The sequence below is a fragment of the Lynx canadensis genome, chromosome D3 (assembly GCF_007474595.2).
Source record: "Lynx canadensis isolate LIC74 chromosome D3, mLynCan4.pri.v2, whole genome shotgun sequence".
NCBI lineage: Eukaryota > Metazoa > Chordata > Mammalia > Carnivora > Felidae > Lynx > Lynx canadensis.
Window position 1 is genome coordinate 58338024 of NC_044314.2, and position 22742 is coordinate 58360765.

Genomic DNA, 22742 nt, shown 5'->3' on the forward strand with positions numbered 1-22742 from the left:
GCTGGCAGTGTGGAGCCTGCTTGGGATTCTCCCCCTCTCTCTCTGTCCCTTCTCCTCTCTCTCTCTCTCTCTCTCTCTCTCTCAAAATAAATAAACATTTTTTACAATGGCATCAAAATTCCCAGTTTTTGTAATCATTAATACATAAAATATTTTTTTAAAAATATTTATTGCATATTATTTCATCTATATCACATCGTTTTAAAACATGTATTTTGTGCATATGTAACACATTAAAGATCAGTGCAACAGTTCATATCTATTTTTCTTTCACATGCTTTTGTTCCTCAATAATATAAAATATATAAAAATATAAAATTATAAATATAAAATCCATCCATGATAATGTACATAGCTGCCATTTATTTTCAGTATTTTTTTGTATCATATTGTATGACTAAAACTTTCTTTCCTACCCTTTGGTTTGTCTCCAATTTATTATTTTTATTAAAAAATGCTCTGTTGGGCACCAGGGTGGCTCAGTCGGTTAAGCTCCTGACTCTTGATTTTGGCTCAGGTCATGATCTCAGGATTCGTGAGATTGAGCCCTGAGTTGGACTCTGTGCTGACAAGGCGGAGCCTGCTTGGGATTCTATCTCTCCTCTCTCTGCCTTCTTTCCTGCTCTGCATGCATGAGCGCTCTCGCTCTCGCTCTCACTCTCTCTTTCTCTTTCTCTTTCTCTTTCTCTTTCTCTTTCTCTTTCTCTTTCTCTTTCTCTTTCTCTCTCTCCCTCTCTCCCCCCTCTCTCAAAAGAAATAAAATAAACATTTAAAAAATGCTGTATTGACAATAACTGTATGTCTCCTGGTGTATATGTGCAAGAATATTACTCAGAAATATACCTAGAAGTGGGTCACATGATACATGCCTCTTTAACTTTACTAAGTACTACCATTACCAAATTGTTTTCCAAAGTGGCTGTACCAATTTCCACTCTCACAAGCAGTGTGTGGGAATTATTATTGCTCTGTATTTTTCCTTATTTCTGAAGAATACAAAAGTTCATTTCAAAGGTAATTACTGATCTTTGTGTAATTGATTCATGTTTTAAAGAAAAAAAAATGATGGAATTATTTTCTTTATAAAGACAGTGCTAAAACCATTTAAATGGTTTTAAATTTCGTATTTTTAAAAGAAAACTGAATGTATCTGTGGCCTATTAAATCTTATGTCTCAATTGAAAGTTAAAAATCTAATATATCTAGAAAAATCTAATTTTGAGGGGGGTCACTCAAACTTTTATTGATTTCCCCCCCCTTCTAGTGCCAGGCGCTGTTCCCACTGAATCCATCCAAGGAAGTACTTTTGAAGAGAAGATATTTCTTCAGTGGCAGGAACCGATTCAAACATATGGTGTCATCACATTATATGAGGTAGTATACACATTCATTAGTAATTTAATTTTTATTATAATTTCCATGTAGCTAGACTGTCTAGTATTTTTAAAAACGCATAATGGCATCATGTCTTTTAAGAAGTTTATTGTCTTTGATAGTTATAATGGTTACTGCATAGAAGCAAAAAAAAAAAACACTGATTTTTTTCAAATAATATATCATTTCAGGGTGTATATTTATAATGCTTTGGTTGTTTCTGGACTATATGCTATTATATGTAAAGACACAACATAATATTTTTAAAAAATAACCTGTATTAAAAACAATAAGTATTTTGTAACGAGCATTGATTAGGAGGCAACCCCATCTTGCTAGCTATAAAATATTTTACTACTGAATTATAGAAGAACGGTGATTATCCAATTAGCAAAGTCAATAGACATTGTCTCAGGGATAACAATTGAATAATGTCTTTTGGTTCTTAGTATTAGCAAAACATCCTTTCGGCTTCCGTGGCATAGTTTTGTCTACTGAGGCATATCAAATGGTTGAATGGTAGAGAGCAGAGAAGAATTTGATGAATTGTTCAAGAAAAAAATAACAGCAGTGACGGGGTGACAGTCATCATCACATCTGTACGAGCATCATTTCGCTGTGCCTATTGTCATAGAAACAAGCAGGTGCATTTTTTTTAAGCTAGCATGTATTTGAATGCAAATGTAACAAAATTATATGTTGTTAGGTTTCTAAAAATCGCGACTGTTCCTCTGGTGGAGCCTCTGCTTGAATACCTTTCAGAACTCCTGACAAAAGCCTGAGCAGATTAGCTGTCAGACAGTAATCGCTGGTAAACCCCTCCCTGACCCAACAAGCCTCACATTTATGTTGCCTTATACCTTTTGGAAATTGGTATTGAAATGCAAAAATTAATAACAATAATAATGTTTTTAATTGAAAGCTAAACAAAGTAAGAGAAAAGGAAAAGTTGATTTTCATGTTAAGTTATTGATGCTGTTCATTGGTTGCTTCGTTGTGAAAGAATTCAGCGTTAGGAACATCGATGGCTCAGCCTTTTGAGAGCTAAGTTTTTTTTTTTTTTTTTTTTTTTTTTTTTTAAATTTTTTTTTTTTTCAACGTTTATTTATTTTTGGGACAGAGAGAGACAGAGCATGAACGGGGGAGGGGCAGAGAGAGAGGGAGACACAGAATCGGAAACAGGCTCCAGGCTCTGAGCCATCAGCCCAGAGCCCGACGCGGGGCTCGAACTCACGGACCGCGAGATCGTGACCTGGCTGAAGTCGGACGCTTAACCGACTGCGCCACCCAGGCGCCCCTAAGTTTTATAATCAAATCAAACAAGTTCATATTTTTTTTTCTCAATGATCAGAATCTTTCAGTTAATATTTTTTGGCCCCAGGACCATTTTCTGGCCTCAGTTTTGGAAATTCCTACCTAAGAGTAACAGAATATTTTATGAGAAAAGATAACAGCCTTTGAATCAATGTTAAGTTCCAAGAAATAAGTCTATCTGTCCCAGAAGCCACATGTTCCTATCTAGACAAACAGAAAATAATAGCCAGAACCTTTCTTTCTGATCCCACTGAGCATACATCTTTGTGTAAAAAGTAACTTTAACATGAAAACAATAGGAAAAATAATTCAAAAGAAGAAGCTATTAATCTCTCTGAATTCAGCAGCCAGGGTCTCCCAGCTGAACACAGATCTAAATGCTGTTATAATGGGGATACGTGAATGTGTCATAAATCAGGGTTTTAAACATCAGATATAGTTAAGTAGCACAGGCTGGTTCATTTTTCTAGGTACCAAAGGGAAAATGTCAAATGTGTACGTTTTCTGACCACCAAATCTTTCTCTGTCTTTCCCCCATGCTTTCCAGAAGTAGGAAAGGGGGTTTCTGTTCTCAAAATAGGGCTTACATGGTGTCTCATGAGGAAGCTCTTCTTTAGTCAAGATGTACTGCCTGTGCCAGAGTCAGTGATAGGCACAGCTTCCTCCTGGAGCTAAGGACTGTTGTTGAATGTTCCTCGGAGGACCAGAGGCTCTGGGGACTGACATCATGCTAAGGAAATGGAACAGTTGTCCAGAAAAACAAAAACAAAAACAAACAAACAAAAAAACCCAGCGATCTTAGGAACAGTAAGTTCTGTCATAGAAACACATTTGACTATAGGTAAAAACCAGAAGGCAAGGTAAATTATCCTCATTGGAAAAAACTTAGTAACAAATGATACAGATGTTTCCTTAGGGCAGGGAGTATGCTTGGATCCTTTTTGCAGAAAAGAAGAGAAAACAGGTTGAATGCAGTAGATGTTGTACATGAATATGCTGTGGGTTCAGGTTATTTTCAGGTTCTCTCCTTACCTCTCATGAAAGATGCACCAAACCATTAATGATCAGAAAATGTCAACATCATCGTTTTCTGCCAGACGTTTTGGCAATTGACAGCATGAAAACACTCTTCTGATCTTACTCTTTGCCTCTCCGTTTTATTCCCCTAAGGTCCATCTTCAGTGTTCTCGAACTAGCCTTTCCTCTCTCTTCTCCCCACCTTTGTTTAGGCTTTAGCCCTTCACATCCCTTACTTTTTGATCAGCCCTTTATTTTTATCAGTCACCTGCCCGAGACCTAGACTGACATTTACAGACTTCCTCAACAGCAATCAAAATTTTTATTTTATTAAATTAGAAATGTAATATCACTCTCTGAAGGAATATTTTAAGTACAGAAGTATTCAAAATAGTATCCTTGCTTCTTCCTTGCACTTTACAGAGGTAACAACTGTTAACAACTAGGTCATGTCCTTCCAAAATGTTATGAGGTAGAAATTATAGTGCAAATTCACTTATGAATAGAGATCAATAAAATTTAATAAATATTCACAAATCCAGCATTTTTTACAAGAATAATATACCATATAAGACATCTACCTCACACCATACAAAAAAAACTCCTACCAAATGGAGTCACGTTCTAAACACAAAAGTTAAAGTACCAGAACACGTTAGGAAAAATAAGGACGATATTTCTATAATATATCTTACTGTGCTTGACAATAAAACCAGAAAGTTCAATTTTAAAAGATTGACAGATTTACCTATATAAATATTTAAACTTTTAAATGACAAAAGATACCACTTGGAAAGTCTAAATACAGACAGAAGACTTGAGGAAATTATTTTCAACATTTATAACAGTCGATGGGCTGTTGGCTGCAATGTATAGACTTGATACAGATTGATAAGAAATAGACAAAGCATTCCATTAGAAAAACTGGACAAAGAATAAGAGGAGACAACTCATAGGAAAAAAAAAAATCCAAGTAGCATGTAAGCATGTGAAAAGGTACCTACCCAATCTTACTAATGATTCAGAAATGAAATAAGTGCTACAAAAAGTTTAAGTCTGTATAATATCAAGGGTTAAACAGTGATGTGGGGAAATGCATATGTGTTTAGACTGTTGGCGGGAACATGCATCTCTTATGTAGATAATTTGGGAGAACCTTTCAAAATGTAAACATTGCATATCAAGTCGATTTCTAGAACTTTCAGCCAGTAATACTCCCAAGTACACAGTACTCAGGGATATATACATGTCCAAGCATTTTCTTTAAATGGCTCTCAATTGCCTAGTGAGTAAACGCCAGACTCCTGGTCATGAGAGTAACGCATCTACAAACTTTGAAATACACACACACACACACACACACACACACACACATACATATCTTTCTATCTCTCTGGAGATACACAGCTCATATATATATATATATATATATATATATACACACATATACATATATATCATTGACATACTGTATTTGTCCTGGATATTTTCTTTTTCACACACACACACTTCTCTCTCTTTCTCCCTCTCTTTCCATAGAGAGAGGTGAACCAAGAAAAGGACTCTTAGCTGTAGAGAACAAGCAGATGGTTACCACAGGGGACATGGGAAGGGGGATGGGTGAAATAGCTGATGGGGATTAAGGAAGGCACTTGTGATGAGCACAGGGTGATGTATGGAATTATGAATCACTAAATTCTACACCTGAAAGTAATATTACACTGTTTAGTAACTAACTAGAATTAACATAAAAACTTAATTCCAATACACACGCACGCGCGTGTGTGTATGTGTATTTAGAACCTGAGGCCATAAACCAATCTAATGTGTGAAGAGTATAAAGTGCAGTGTTGTATGGGTATGTAGCAAACAAAGTAGAATGGTCTGGGCTTGTCAAATGATTGAAGTATTGACGAATCAAGAGTTGAAGACATGTCCAAATCCCTAGCCTGGATAACTGGGCTCAACTAATCATTACTGACTAAGATAGGTAATAGAATAGAAAGAAGTAGAATTTAAGGGCCCTGTTAAGAAGTTTGGTTTTAATATTCAAGGCCTTCCATGATCTAATTCCAATTTACATTTATTACCCTGTCTCCCATTATTTTTTTCCTGGAATTTCTGGAATTTAATGAGCTATGTATATGGAATTTTAATCCATCACACCTTCTTTCTGTCATTTCCTTCTGTCTTCCTGATACTGTCCCCTCTTCTCTCCTCCTCTGGGACTTCTGCTTATATTTCAGTTTTTCATTCAAATATTATACTTTTCCCTTAAATATTCTAGGTTCTTTTCTCCCCCCCCCCCCAATCAGATTTAATTATTCCTTCTTCCGATTGCTTATCTCTCCATTAAAAGACTGTATTTAACCCTGGCTGAAATTCCAATCAACTCACCCTTCCTAGAAGATTTTGAATCCCCTCATGGTCAAAGATGGCATGTTATTCCATTTTGTTTTTCTATGAATCTTGTAGTTTAGGACCTGAGACCACAAGTAGAGGAGGGGAAGACAATTTGGGAATATTTCAGGCACCTACATACAAATCGGAAATCATCCAATACAAGCTGCCGTTGACCCCCATCTCACCTAACTCTAACCCCCCACCTGTGTTATTTGCATTCCCTTTTGACTTGGGGGAATTGTATAAAATTGCCTAGACCCAACATGGAACATCAGTGTTTTTCATAGAGGCTGCACGAAAATTGCCTTATCCCTCAGCCACAGTGCAAGTGTGGAAGCAATCCCAGGCATTCCTTCTGGGAGTTTCCTGCTGCTTTACTACAGCCTGCTAGTTAATAGAACTTCATAAACATGAGTTGAATAAACAATAAACAAATGAAAAAAAAAACACATGCCAAAAGGACATGGTATGATACGTTTGGGTGTGAGTGTAGAGTTGTTTTTTTGGCGTCCGTTAAAGTAATTGCTTGGATAAATGTATATGGAGCATCCACTATGGTAGGAGTGGATTCTAGAGTTGACTGCTCCTGTTCCTGAAGAGCCGGTTTTTTATTCCTGGTATTCAAACTCCCAGAGCTCTGGATGGCTTTGAGGGGGATCGATGACCTTTCTGACATTTTGTGTCCACATATATACAACATACTTACTTGTTAGGGAGAGGATCCATAATTTTTAGGAGTGCATGAGTTACTGTGCATGGGTGGGGGAGAGAGGATCTATGAGTATTAGCAATTTCTCAAACGGCTGTGCCTGAAAGACTGTTACTAAGCCCCATCTAGCTTATCCTGTTGACCATGGCCATAGGTGAGTACAGTGGAACGATGGGTCCTTTGATAAAGCATTTACTTTCTGCGCTGTAGTCATTGTGGGGGCGGCCACATCCTACTCTCGGTCGTGTGAGCATTTATGTGAGTGCATGCACACACCTCTTCTCCCCAGGAGTCTTCTTGGGAAAATATCTACTGAGTGCCAAATATTTACTCATCACCGTGGGCTCAGAAAGAAGAAGAAGACATCAATCACTCCTCAGAAAGAAGATACAATTACATGAAAAATTCCAATTCCGTTGGCATATTTAAATCATGATTTAATACTACAGAAGAGCTGTGACAGTGCTCCATGATGTATGGCCAAATGAACTTATGAATGCAGTGACAACATCAGGCATTCAGCTGGTCCAATGATTGTTAGGCCAGATTTTGGAAGGCTTTCCAGAGAAGTAAAATGGGAACTTTAACTTTAACCATGGGCGGGCAGACATGTTTTGCTCCAATCTCGCCTGAACTCCCAGTGTCTTTGAAAGCATTTCTTTCTGAAGACCCCTTTCCCCCCCTTTTTTTTCCTTTTGATTTCAGTAACAGCTCTCTCTGTTGGCCTTTCTGGCTCATTTGTTGGTTTCTCCTCCTCCACCATTGATTACATTAAATATCGGTGTTCTCCCTAAAATCCTTTCCCCAACGACCTCATCCCTTCCTAAATAATACTATTTCAATGCTGATCACCCCCATATCTCTATTTCCAGGCCAAACATCTCAAATCCCAGCTTATACAATGCATGGTATGGCCACAAGCCAGCAGTTCGTTTCCCCTCATTCATTCCATCCCATTTCAGTAAAGGCGGGGCCATCTTTTGCTTAAGCCCAAAATGTGGACCCTGTCCTTGACACTATCCTTCATAGTGTCCGCATCCAGTCTGTCACAGAGTTCTGCCCATTTTCACTCTCCAGTATGCCAGTTCTCTTCATTCACTGTGCTCTTCACGGTGCTCACCTTAGTCCCAGCCACTGCACTAGCACAGGAACTAGAGGTTTCCCTCGCGGTCTCTGTGGAAGCTCCCAGTGGCCTCCCTACTACCATTACTGCTTCCTTCCAGCAGACCACTTCTCCCCTTGGCCGCTAACATGGTCTTCTCCTAAGGGCAGTCAGATCATTTTGTTTGCACGCTTAAAAATGTTCAAAGGCTCCCCCGTGTGTGCATCCATCCTTCTTATCTTAGGGTATAGAGCGCTGCATGTTATGGCACCTGCCCACTCCTCCAACCACTGATTGAGGGACCATGCTCACCTCACCTGCTGGGCCACAGCCACACGGACCTTCTTTCTGTCCATTGACTGTGCACAGAATGCTCCTGCTTCACGGCCTTAGTTCATGCTATTCTTTCCCAAACTCTTGGCACAGCTGGCTCTCTCACAAGTTCAAGTCTCCTCAGATTAACTGTCATCCCCTCAGTGGCCCCTTCCCCAGTGGTTCTTGGTGGCTGTGCATGTATCCCTCCCTGCCCCCAATATTCTTTATCTTAGCACCGTGTTTGTCTCATCTACTGAATTGCAGTTTTTTTTAATTATTAATTTACATACTGCATCTCTCCCAGCTCCACCCACTGAAGTCCAGTTTCTTAACCACCTGAGGGCAGGACCTGTGTCCACCTGCTGACCGTGGTGCTCGCGATGTCAGTGCTATTCCATCAATATTGGGATGGAATGAGTGAATCAGAGTAGGTAGAGAAAACGGGTCACAGATAGCCCTTTCACATTCCAGGCAGGTGAAAGTTTATGAGGAAAAACAGCGTCAGAAAAGCCCAGTGTTTGTGGTACAGTAAATCTTTATCCCCCGACCAGGACAGAAGGTAATATAATATCATGGTGTCGAGTATGCAGAAATAAGTTTGAAGAAGAAGATGTCGGTGGGTCTTAAACCCAAAGGTAGGGAGTTTGGACTTTGTCCCATATATGATTGTGTACCACTAAACTTTTTGGTAAGGCAATGAAATGAACAAGGAGATGTACCTAGCCCTGACGGGTGGTGCTAGTCCTCGTTTTAATTATACTGTATCTTAATTGTTAAATTGCTTCTCTACTTGTCTACCAGACTGTTACCTCCCCCGGGTCAGGTACCGTGTCCCAATCACCAAGTGAGATCCCAGCTCAGAGCACAGGGCTTGGTGCACCAGAGACGTACAGTGAATAGGTTTTGAATGGGTGAATGAATGAATGAACTTTGGGGAGTGAATATGCCATCAGAGCTTAGAGCTGCCCTCTCTGAACTACCTTTTTCTCGAGAAGTGTCAGAACAAGGACCAAGTAAGCAACTAAGCACACAGGGGTGACAGCGCTAAAGTCCCTCCCACAGCAGCTGGTGGTAGACAGGGTCTTGTCTCTTATAAGGGAAGTCTGCTAAAGGGTTAACAACAGATATGCCACCTGACTCTGAGACTGGCATGCACCGCGGTGATTAATATATACAGCAAACATTTTCTTGCCAAAGCTGAGATGATTCAATCTAAATATTCTTCCAGAGAGGTCTCCTTAATTATAATGACATGGTATAAATATAAGAAGAAAGAATGTCAATTATCACTTCGTATAATAACAGTGTTAGTGTTCATGCACATAAATTATAAGTAAGTTTACCTATTTAAAAGCAAGGAAAAGTGCTCGGTTTTGCAATTTAAAACTTTTGAATATGCCACATTTAAAAATTATGTCATTATAACCAGTAGGAGTTAGTAATCACCACTAAAATGCGTGTTCGTGAATAGGTGATGAACTACTTATAGTGAAATTCTTTTAAAAATCACTTGAAAGGACAGATTTAAAGACACCTATGTTATATTTATTTTCATGCATTCCAGACTCATCCAATGTGCTTTGAACAGCTGTTAGTTACATGGCATAGATATGAAAGCTTTTAGAGTGGCTCAGCCTGAAATGGCAGCTCCTAGTCGTGCATGGTGATTTAAATTTAAATTTTAGTTAATTAAGATTAAATAAGATCAAATTATCATGTCCTCAGTCTCACTAGCCACATTTCAAGCCACCTGTGACTGGTGGCTACTGTCCTGAATAGTGCAGAGTAGAACTTCCCTATCATGCAGAAAGTTCTCTTGGACAGGGTTGCTCTAAAGAAAAGAAGTAAATAGGACCCGTCACAAGCACCACAGTCATACCATCAAGAGCTGCTGACATGTGTCTGGGATTTATTTTGAGAGCAGATATCTTTGCCCACATTGATGAACACATTTAAAAGTGCCCTTAGTTTCCAGTAGACAATAATCCTATTCAGTGCTAAATCAAACTGGCCACTGGCTGAGAGAGGAGGCCTTCCCCTTGTAAGGTCCTCATCTGTTTGAGCTAGTTGTACATTTTGTGATGTTGTTTGAAGCCAACTGTAATGTAGTTTTCCAAAGTGACATTTTGAAAGCAAACAACTTCAAGGTATTAGCTTAAACCTGAACTCATCCTTTATGTTCTAATCTACTGGCATTCAGTTCCTCTGTCTATAAAAGTAATAACTCATAACAGTTTTGGCTGAATTCCTGTGCCCCTTCACCGGATCCAGGATTTGAAGAGTCTGAGTGAGTAGAAGAGCTTATCATAAAGCATCTGACAGTGCATACATCACAAGGGTTTACTGGATAAAGATGTGATCCCGGTCCATCTGCTCCAGATATGTTGTCACATTCTTATTCTCTTGCAGATCACCTACAAAGCTGTCAGTTCCTTTGACCCAGAAATAGACTTATCCAATCAAAGTGGAAGAGTTTCGAAACTGGGAAATGAAACCCATTTTCTATTCTTTGGACTGTATCCGGGGACCACGTACTCCTTTACTATCCGAGCTAGCACAGCTAAGGGATTTGGACCTCCAGCAACAAATCAGTTTACCACCAAAATATCAGGTATTATATATACATTCATGAGTTATGTCTTTTTTTTTTTAATTTTTTTTCAACGTTTATTTATTTTTGGGACAGAGAGAGACAGAGCATGAATGGGGGAGGGGCAGAGAGAGAGGGAGACACAGAATCGGAAACAGGCTCCAGGCTCTGAGCCATCAGCCCAGAGCCTGACGCGGGGCTCGAACTCACGGACCGCGAGATCGTGACCTGGCTGAAGTCGGACGCTTAACCGACTGTGCCACCCAGGTGCCCCATGAGTTATGTCTTTTATCGGAAGTAGCATTTTTGTACTTTTTCATTCCCATTGTCAAGGACACAAAGCTGATACCATCTTACACATTGTATTCAGATTCCCACTTTGGTACGTATGAAAATCAGATTCCTGGAATTGAATGAAATACTGCAAATACTTATAATTTGGGAGCTTAAGATCCTCCTGCATTAGGAAGCAGCCATGTTTTATCAGTTTGCATCGGAGAACGGGAGCATGGGCGTTGGTTCTGGTCTGTATGCTCCTACCCCCTTCACAGTACAAGTTACCAGAGCAGCAGTGGTGGAAAGATCTCTGCAATGAGCTGTGAATGACTGAGCGCTCAGCAGATAGACAGCATTATATGGAGTCTGCTTCCAGAAGGGACCTTCCTTGGGACCTTCACCATTAGTAGTTGCCCATCCTTTGCAACGACAGAGGGGTGGCACCAGGCACTTACAGCCTCCAGCTTTTTGCTGGTAGAGACTCAATTACGCCATCCAACCAAAGACATAATTTGAGAAGAATTTCTGGGCATGTGCAACTGTGCAGAAAATGTCTTTGTGCTTCAGACTAGAGGAAATGGAGTTGCCATCTGCTCTGGGATTTGTAACAGCAGTAAACACAATTCCACGGACATTCCCTTTTTCCATTCTTTTCCCCTTTGGGTATGAGTGGGGGAAGTATTTGAGTTTTGGCTTTGCCTGTTTTGGTTGGGGGTAGATGAGCAGGGGGCAGGTGAGGGAAGTAACTCTTTCAGTCAGTCAGTGTTAGCTAAATAATATTTAGCCTGATTTTCACATATACTGTCCCTCATTTCTAGTTCTTGGAAAGTTTTTTGCTTAGAATCAGAGACAGGGAATTGCTTACAGCTCGAGTACTATAAGCATTATTAGGTTTGGACATTGGTTTTAAGCAGCTATAACTTATGGGGAAATTTTTGATCGTGTAAGATTTTATTTCTAAGCACAAACTTGACTTGAAGTTTAATATATGTTGATAGTTCATAGAAAGCATCAGGTGATAACAATATGGGGAGTTGGAAGAAGAGGAAGAAGTCTTTGGGAGGTTAGGAAAATGGCATAGTGTATAGAGCTGAGCAAGTAGAGAAACCACTAGATTTGGAATCAGAAAATATGGTTTCTGGTTGTAATTTTCCATGTGCTCCTTCTCTGATCTTGATTAAGTGCATTGATACTTGGATGTAATTAAGATGATATCACTGCTGCTTGAATTTATGATGGAGAATAAGGTGGGAATGTGTGTAAATATATGTATCTCCAGGCCCCTGTCCCCCCCCTTTTTGGTAATTTTCCCCTATGGAAACTGTATTTCAAAGATTATTAACTTTTTTTTAATGTTTATTTTTTGAGAGACAGAGAGACAGAGTGTGAGGAGGGGAGAGGCAGAGAGGGAGACACAGAATCTGAAGCAGGCTCCAGGCTCCGAGCTGTCAGTACAGAGCCTGACGTGGGGCTTGAACCCAAAAATTGTGACATCATGACCTGAGCCAAAGTTGGACACTTAACCAACTGAGTCACCCAGGCACCCCTTAAAGATCATTATCTTAAAGAGGATGTTCTTTTAGAAAAAATAATTCATTTTTTGCTACTTTTGTTATATAAAAATTCTGGTTGATACGAGTCTGACCGCCGTTAGCCCAGCAAGTTCATACAGTTCTATCCAGAAACAAAGACAGTTGACATTTTAGTTAGCCTGCAGACTCATCAAGAATAACTATTTGATTTTTATAGTTCAAAGAAAATTACAGTTTATGGGCCCCAATTTTCTAGTTTCGTGGACCTCAAATAGAGAACTATTCTCTATACAAAATGTAATTCTGTGTTATGAATCGGAGTTAATTTTTAATAGAATTGGAGTTAATTTTTAATGCTGAGAAAATCCAATAAATGGAAATGAGATATAATCCATGTCTTTTACATAAAAGCTTTTTATATGTAAGAGATTTTTAAAACTGTATTTAAAAAAAATTGATCTCTAGCGTTCTCATCAGGTACCTACACCTGTGGGTCTTAAAAAGACTGTGTGCCCTCCCACATCACAGGCTTCATGAAATGATTTCTCTTGTCCACGGCGATGACAAAATTACTGAAGAGCTCTGTCGTTATCTTCTCATAAGACTGAACAATCTAGAAAACAAAGAATGCCAGGAAATGGAAATAGGATTCACGTGGAGTAGAGAAAAAGAACTAACATTTGTAGAATTATATTTGCCTGGCTCTCTTTATTATCTCTTTGAATTCCCATGATAACCCTAGAGGGTAATTTCTCCTGTTTTGAAAGAAGAGTAAACTGAAGCTCCAGAGATAATTGATGTGCCTCAGCTCTTGTGCTGATTAAAACAAAACAGCAAAAAGTCCAACCAAGGCCTCTCTTACTTCAGTTCCCGTGTCTTCTCCACCCGCTGCTCTCCCTGAGAGCCCACTAGTGGTCACTGATTTCAGCAAGCCTCCGTGGCTCCTGTAGTCCTCTGCAGATCCCTAGATGGATCTCTGGCCCACACAGCCTTCCACCTTGACTCAGATGGGAGAGCTATAATGTTCAGTCTTATGATCCTAGTGATTGTTTCTTAAATTTGCATTTAAAGTCATTTTTAAAGAAAAGCATTCCTACCAACAAGTACACAGATTCTAAGCCCACAGCTCGCTGACTACATCCATTCAGCGAGAATGCAAATCAAGACATAATATTAACTAACACCGCCCGAGCCCCCTCACACTCCCACCCTACTTAAACTCAAGATGAAAGAAGTCAACATATATTGGTTCTAGAAGTGCTTCCTCGTATTCTGTGTAGGGCATGTATGTAAAGGCTGCCCGTTGTTGGTTCGTAGCTGCAATTTAAGTGCACTGTGCTCTTCATGTTCTTTGGAAATGGAACTAGGAAGGAAACTGAAAAAATCAACCAGAAATATAATGAGTCTCCCATCTCACACATTCTTCCCCCAGCACCCTCTATGCCGGCTTATGAACTGGAGACCCCTTTGAATCAAACGGACAACACAGTGACAGTCATGCTGAAACCTGCACACAGCCGGGGCGCACCTGTCAGGTACTGAGCAGAGGAGGGGTGGGCTGGCTCTAGAGAGATAGGAACTAAAATCAAATTGATTAATTTCTTGAACGTGTTTTCTGGGGTTTTGCTACAAACATCAGTCAGCTTGTAAAGCCAGTATCTTTATTAGCTCTAATTAGATTAGAAAGGGAAAGTGCTTTGAACTGGGGTGACCAAGTATTGTGTATGGAGTTTGATTCAGATGCAAGTGCATTGTTCTTTGAAGATAAGGAACAAAAGCCTTAGTCTGTGGAGAGGTGGCTGTACTTCTAAAAAGTAATTGCTTGCTGAAATTTAGTTACCCAAGGGCAGATGACATTTTTATCCTGAGCTCTACTCCTTAAATGGATGTTTGTGGGTTTTCTGCTTGTTTGTTTGTTTACTTGGGGTTTTAAGTCACTTAACTTATGGTAAATGGGCTAATTTGTCCATTGGATAAGTGGTATATAGTTGTTTTTTAAAAGAAGCAGATGATTGGAAAGAGCATTGTGAAGTCTTTATTTGAACATATTTATTACCAACAGGTAGGCCCCATTTCTCATTCCATGATGATTTATACAGCTGAGATATTACCAAGTGTAACTTGTACAGTGAATGAATACAATAAATTTATTCTTCCTAGGAGGGAGCAAAGGAATGCCTGAATAACTCTTGAGTATGAACTTGTCATAAGCTCATTAATCTATATAAAAGAAATTTCTACTTGTTTCGGAGGGATTTAGATATTCTGTACTATCAGAATAGATCCCCTTCAAAATAACCTATTATTTTGAAGAACATACTCCAAGGAAACATTTACATTCCCATTTAAGGCTATGTAGGGATTATTTGCCATAATCTTTTTGTAGAGTTTTAGTCCATTAACCTTTTGAAACCCAGCTCTTTTGGATCACGTTTTCACTACAATATCAGAGGACAGTCAGCTGGACTTCTTTCTACCTGATCAGATATGTGCAAGTTTCAATTCATGGAGTCAAGATTAAAAACAGAATAGCGTTAATTGATGGTAAAGTCAGATTAGTGTAGAACCACAGAAATTTGCATTTGAAAAATCTACATAATTTTAGTCTATTCTGTTGTTGAGTTACTCAACATAGTAGTAGTTCACGTAAGGGATTTAGGACTACCACTCCTAAGTGCAGTTTGTGAGAACACCTTGAAGTAAGTGAATGCTTTCTTACGAATTTAAGATACTATTACTGCTAGAAAAGTATAGCCACCGACACTACCTTGGCCCTTTGGGTTGACTTGAGTGCAGTGTTGTTGCGTGCCCTATTCTGAATGACCCAAGCCACACGCTCATTAGATGGTTGGCTGAGATCCAGGTGTACCTATGTCTGTGAGTCAGACTTGGTTTCACTCCGGAAAGCTGAAGTGTTATTAAATGATAAATTGATGCTCTGGCCATGGCCTTGAGAGCGTCATTTTCTTGTGACCAATTTAACAGGGGCCCAAACTCAGTACTGTGGGCTTTTACGTCAGGGGTCAATGTTCTCCAGAAACATCATGATAAAATGAAAGGGTAGAGGCCACTCACTTTCAATGCCTCCAAATGGAAGGAATCTGAAATCCTAACCATTTCTCCAAAACAGCTAGTTATTTCCGATTCTACTTTATTCTCACATAAACTCCTTTTCATTTTCTATTCTTCTCACCTCTTTCCTTCAAACCCTTTCAGTCAGATTTTCATCCACGTCTCTGTGTTGATCTTTCTGAGTTTTCAAATAATATTCCTTTGGGCAATCCATATCAGCCCCCTCCCCAATTCTCCTTTCCTTATTTTTTTTTAAAGTGCTTCTTGCATTCCAAACTACTATTCGTGTTTTCTGTCATATGCCTTGTTGTTTTCGTTCACACCTTTCTAGTTGTTTTTGGAGACTCTGGAGCCCTAAATAGTTAATTGGAGATATCCTCAGGCTCTTTTTTATTATGTTATAAAAATGCACATTCAAATGCTTATCCAAGTGTCCAAAATATCTGGCTTCACCACAGTTTCATATCATTTCATGAGGGCCAGTCTCTGACTCGGCTGAGATTTCAGTTTATGTTAGCACACCCTCCTCCACAGCTGTCTTGATGCTCTATTTCCAAGCTCATCATTGATTAGACATCATCTTGTTATTGGCTAAACATTCCTTGAATTTGCCAGGGTCACTTTTCTTTCTGTCTCTATTATATCTTCTTCCACAACGTTAGCATCTTGAAATTAATAAATGTACTGTCTATGTTCATCATCTAAATCTATGCTAGATTCAGAATCAGTTCTTATGGGATACTATTAAGTAAACATTACAGGCAAACCCACTACAGATACGACCTTAAGTGAAAGGATGCTTCTCTTATCTTAAATGGGTAAATCTGATTGGCACAAATTTGAGAAGGGAAATTATCTCGACCTCACCTGTCAAAAAGTTGTTTGTTTTGTTTTGTTGCAGAAAAGTGAACATTCTCTCCAAGGGATTTGGTATTATAGTACAACATAATGGGACTGATTATCTATTGAGTCGATGCAAGACCAATATCTAGAAAGACTAGTTTGGAAAAAATATCCATAATACTCTCAAACTAAATGGGGTATATGAAAATTTTCAATTTCATTTAATGCTTAGAGAAATAAGAACTCTGATTAGGGAATCATAGGGACCTAAAATATAAAGCCATAATGTAGATTAAAACATTTGAACACATCTGGAAATTTGCAAAATGCACATGTAATCAAACTGCAATACAAGAAAGCTTTTCCCAAATGATAAGATAAATACTAGAAGAAGGAGGGAAATGAAAGTGAACATCTGTTTGCTTTCCTGGATTTTGCACAGTATTATGTGCTCAAAAATACTGTCATTGTGCGATTTCCAAAACCAATTCTTTCAATTGATTTGAGTTTTCTTTAATCCATAATCATTGGTGTTAAAAATTCAGTCCTACTTCATTTATGCACTTCACTAAGATGGTTCTGCATTAATTCCACTACAAGCACTCGTTTTGCTTAATGCAGATTCTTAAAATTGCTCTAAACTCTCCATGTAAACGATTGTTGTCTTTTTATTGATCAACACATCAACTCTGTCACATAAAATTATCTAAATCCCGAGATGGCCAGGAAGAGCACAAATTCCATCATTCCAACTAGTAAACTAGCACCTGGGACAGAATTTTAATGTCTGTTCGTGGATTCAATTTTTTTTTTCTTTAATAAGACAAGGAAAAGCTTAATTTTCTTTGACTCATTTAGAATCACCTCATTTCTCTCTCTTCTCTCCACCGTTCATTACATGCAGACACAATCCAACAGAGAAAATCCTCGTAATTTGCCAGCAAAATAGCAGCCCTAAATAAAGGATGAGTTTTACACAAACTGTGTGCTTTTCTTGCACTAACAAATATGCTCTCTGTGATTTTACTCTTGTGATATATATCTGCTATGTGCAATATCCCTCATTAATGATGTTTTATACGTTCTAATGGTCTACAGCATGAGATTCCATCACATGGTTGAGCCTTGGGTGATGGTGTTTTCAAATGACTCTCATTTTTGTTCTTTAGGCATTGTTGCTTCAATTTATTCATAAATGTGTGGGAGCTATATGTCTTCTTAATTAAAACTCAGCGCTTGAATATGTTAATTAAACGTTCGGATATTCATTTCAGTAAAATGTTAGAAAATTGCCATTTTAAGTACTCATTCTTTGATTCATTCATTCAGGAGAAACTACCAAGTGGGGAAAACATCTATTACAGTTGTCTGTCCATGGGGATGGGAGGTGGGCAGTCATCGCAGCAACAACCAAAATATTAAAACTGATGGCTGAAACATGCGAATACACACCTTGTTCTTCTAACAAAGCTAGTCCTAATTATTTTAATGCTGTAATTTTCTTGTCATTGGTAACTTCTTATACTATGGTGGTCTTTGCAATGAACGCTTCCTCGACAGTTATAGCTAAAAAGCAATTTGTAAAAAAAATAATAACAAATAATAAATAAAAATAAATAAAAACAAAAAGCAATTTGTGACGAGTTCCCATTGCTGAGAATCAGGGCCACAATCTTAAAGCAAATAGGAACTTCACTGCATTATGAATGGGGAAGAGATGAGGGCATAAGGAAGGAATGAAAGAAATATTTTGCCTTATTTTTTTAAAGCATGGGTCCTGGCAAGTAAGATTCAAATGAGATAGGAAATAGTTTCTGCTAGTAGAAGACAGGCATACATGTTTTATTCATCCACAATACTTGTGATTTTTTTTTGAAAAAAAAAAAAAACCGTACCATATGAAAACTTCAGCTTCATATATAAATTGAGAATTTACTTACTTTTGTATAATGTGGCCAGATTTTCATTAACTAGATTTCACCTTGAATTCATTACCCTGGGAGACTTTACCAATATGTGATGTTTTCATTTATCTCCTGTCATTTTTTCCTGATGCTGCTTTGCCTTAGGTAGTTAGCCAGCAAAACGTGCACGGATCTTAGTGCTTCATTGTTAACTTCTAGTATTGCTTGATTTACCCAAACTATTCATCAAATATTCTTTTGAAACAAATCAGACAGATAATTAAAAATGTATTAAAGGATGCTATTTTTTCTCATAACTGAGCTTTTTTTCCTTGAAAACTCTGTGCTGTGTTCTTAGAACAAGGTGAAGGACAGGTTTTCATTCCATTGAGGATAAATAGTCAGTAAAGCAATTGTATGGGTTTTAAGAAAATTTGTTACACTTCCTAGAAATGTCTGATTTGATCCTCCAGCTGTATGGAAAATGAGATTTATTCTTCTTTGTGGCCATCAGCTTGCACTCATGTTCCCAGCTGGTTGTCACATAGAAGTTTTTCTTAAAGGGATTCGGCAAGAGAGTGTCAGGGAGTCTGTGAAAACTGCCACCTCAGATGGACAGAGACACGGATCTTTTGACAGTAAAAGCAGGGAAAGAGATCATTATGACTAATGAATGATAGGAGATAATCATGCATTTTGTTTTAAGAAGTTTCTTATGTTAGAGCGGCACCTGGGTGGCTTAGTCAGTTAAGTGTCGAGCTCTTGATTGCGGCTCAGGTCATGATCACACGGCTCGTGAGTTTGAGCCCCGTGTCAGGCTCCATGCTGACAGAACAGATCCTGCTTGGGATTTTCTCTCTGTCTGCCCTCCCCAGCTCTCATGCACTTTCTCTCTCTCTCTCACTCAAAATAAATAAGTAAACTTTAAAAAAAAAAAGATGTTTCCTATATTAGAAATTATAGTTGTTGGCATACAATTAATTATAGTTTAGAAAGTTTTATATTAGGATGTAAAGACCAAAGACCAATTAAAAAAAAAAGACTTTTTTTAAGACAGCAACAATCCATTTGATTGTCTGCCATCAGTAAGTCCAAGGAAAGACATTTTTACTCTATGAACACCACCTGCTTGGGCATCTCGTTTTCTTCTGCTTCATGCAAGGAGCCTTTGAGCAAATCAACATGATGATGTTCTTGTGAGGATTAATGGAAGTAGTGTTTAAAAAAAACAACACTCCAAACTGTATTTCACACAGACTAATGCCATACAAGTGTTTTTCTACTGCAATACTTCCAAACTGTGTCAGTAGATGGTTTGTGGTGTGTCCCCCACCCCCCCCCCCACATACCCACATAGGACAAACTCTGGTTCGCTAGCTTTTCCTTTGTTTGTGTCATTTTTTTTCAAATCTAATATCTTAATTTTACATGAAAAATAAATTAAGGATTTAACAATTGTCTCTATCAATAAAGTCATAAATAATAGCATTACAATAAATTCTGGTATCTCTACTACATGTTAAATTTTGGTTATATCTGGCTACCTATTTATGTATGCATTTGCAAGTCTTTGGGAATTGATATTATAAATAGGTAATGAACTCTTCCCTGCTCCAGTTCTGTCATACAAGTCTTTAAAAAGGTTATATGTTTCCCTGTTGGCCCCTGAATCATTACCTAATTATGGTTATGGCCAGCTCTACTGAATAAAGTTAACTATAGAACAAAAGGAAATGGGTCTTCTATTTATAACCATCCTGAAAGTGAAATTCACAATATGGCACTAATGGAGAGTCATTGAGACATGGAACTTGCTTGGCCCAATGGTGTCTAATGTTCTGTTCACCTTTGAAGAATCTGATTCTTCTTCCCCTTCCTTAAAAAAAGAAAAAAATACTTGTGATTCAAGTACCATTTTATGGTACAATCATTAGGATTATGTTAGAATATGTTAGAATTTATTCCCTAGATTCTAAAACTTATCTTTTTATTCAGAATAGAGTTGTCCAAGAATTTGATCTTGGGTCAGAGGAACCAGTTAAATAGTGATTTGCAGATATATTTTTTTAATTATTTATTCCCCCAAATTGTATCCCTTTTCTTGTTGGAATGACTATTATTTTGAGAAAGGAAAAACTATAATGTAAAACCTCACAATGCAGTTTACCTTAAGTTCCAAAGCTTCTGTAATATAAATTTAAAAGTAGCTTCATATTAAATTAGCCTATTATAAATCCATGTATAATTTCCATATCTAAACAACGCTTTGCCCTACATTAATTAGAAACTACTGAATCTATCAATAATTGATCAAAATCATTGTGGACGAAAACATAAGATACTTTCAGGTGTCATGCCTGTTAGGCAGGCAGAATCACTCTTTCCTCCTCTGGCATATTCTAAAAAAGAAAGAGTAATATTCAAGTAATTACTCTGTTTTATGTGTCACATAAATCGTGGACCTAACTTTTAAAATGAGCCGCAGGATATAGGGAAAGGACATACTCTGAAGTTAAATAAACGTGATTTCAAATCCCAGCTCTCTTAACAACTACCTGTGTGACTATGTGACTACGTGACTATGACTATGTGACTACATTTCTTAACATCTGTGAGCCTCGGGTCTCTCATCATTGCAGAGCAAAGTAATATCACCTTATCTCAGGGAGTTGTTAGGATTATAGTTATTAAGCGCTCACTAGGTTCCAGGCACTTTACTGAGTACTGGGAACACAGAGGAGCCTGTTAGGGGCTCTTTTCTTCAGGAGTTAGCAATCTAGATGCGACCAGCATGTCCTCTCTCCCCCTACTGCAGGGATAAGTACTGGCACAGTGAGCCCAAGGGGAGGGGTTGTACACAGGAGGGTCAGGTAAGGCTTCAGAGGAGCGAGCTCTGGAGCCCAGCAGCTGAATCTTGCAGCTGGATATTGCCCGAGGTTGGTCATGTATGTATGTCATGGGGAGGTATTTGCAGAGCGGGATAAGTGTATGGCAGGGAATAAATAAGGGGTAAGACAGATGAATTCCACAAGGCCAGGGAGGACTGAGCAAGTTGGCCTCATCTGGGAATGGGAAGGGTGTTACAGCTACAGTGGAGGATGGGGAGGTTGGGGAGCCACAAGAGAGATCGGGGCTAGATTGGGCACCCTTATGCTCCACGCCCAGGAGTAGAGATGTAGCCTTCAGGCAGTGAGTGGCAAGGGAGAAAGATGTAAGGAAGATCAGCCCTGCAATGGGGGATGGGATTAGCCAGGGAAGGAACATAGGAGAGCTTCCCAGCAAGTGCAGCTGGTGGATGTGCTGAGCCCTCCCGCTGTTCCTTTGACTGGGCCCAGTTAAGACATAGCTCACCTTTAGGCATGAAGGGAAGGGGTCTGGTAAGTTCCACATGCCAATTTATATTAGAGACAGGATTTAAAGGAATCAAAAACATTTAGTCCTTTTTAGAGGAAAAAGCGTTATTAACTAACCAAAGCAATTGGTGATATGAACTGTTTAGAGTATTGTTAAAGTAGACACTAGAATACTAGAAATTTAAAGTCAATCTTGGCAGTGACTATCTAGTAACTTCCTGGAAATTGCTAATTGTATGAATCTTTTTAAATATCGATTTTCATAAGCAGTAGAATGTGGCATTATTAATCCCAGTTGCTGAGAAGCTTCTGGATCTTTCTTAATGGGTGGCCGTGGCTAGTTCTCGGCTGGGAACAGGGAAGACCCGAACGTTTGATCATGTGATAACTCGTTTCTGCTATGCCCAAAGGAACCCATGCTTGTCTCTCAAAAGATAGGTGCCTGAGATCGGAACTACAGATTACATGAAAGCCTTTGAATGTCACGTACAGTAGTGGCCAAAAGCTATTCATGCTGTCTCCCAAAGGTGAGAGGAAGTAGTTGAGCACATTCCCCGCTCCAGACTGACCACCCGCCCGGAAACCATCCATCAGGGTGACAGAGGCAGGCATACAGGTTGATCTCATCTTCCACTGACCGTTGAGAAAGGGACATGATGTGTCTTTCCCCCATCTATCTGGTCCATCTAAATGTTAACAGTGAAATCATTGACAAGTAGTCTTAGTTGCATACGCAGAACACCAAAAGGTTGCAAATGCCTTGAACGGAACACTGCATCCCCTTAGTTATGAATCACAAAGCTGCCGTGCCATTTGCTCTCAGGAGCTGCTGGTCTTCCTAATCACAGTTATTGATTCCAGGGAATTTAAGGGATGAATTTCTACAGGTGTTGCGAGCTAAGACTGATAGCCTTGGGGAGTGAGGATCTTGGAAACTC

General features: G+C 38.8%; 1 protein-coding gene across 1 annotated transcript in view; it reads left to right on the plus strand.

The window, feature by feature from the left end:
* Window positions 1-22742, plus strand: part of PTPRM (protein tyrosine phosphatase receptor type M) — a 794802-nt gene that overhangs the window by 490290 nt on the left and 281770 nt on the right. The window contains 3 exon segments of the mRNA XM_032595357.1: window positions 1265-1374; window positions 10644-10845; window positions 14065-14167. Coding sequence (XP_032451248.1) covers window positions 1265-1374; window positions 10644-10845; window positions 14065-14167 — 415 coding nt within the window.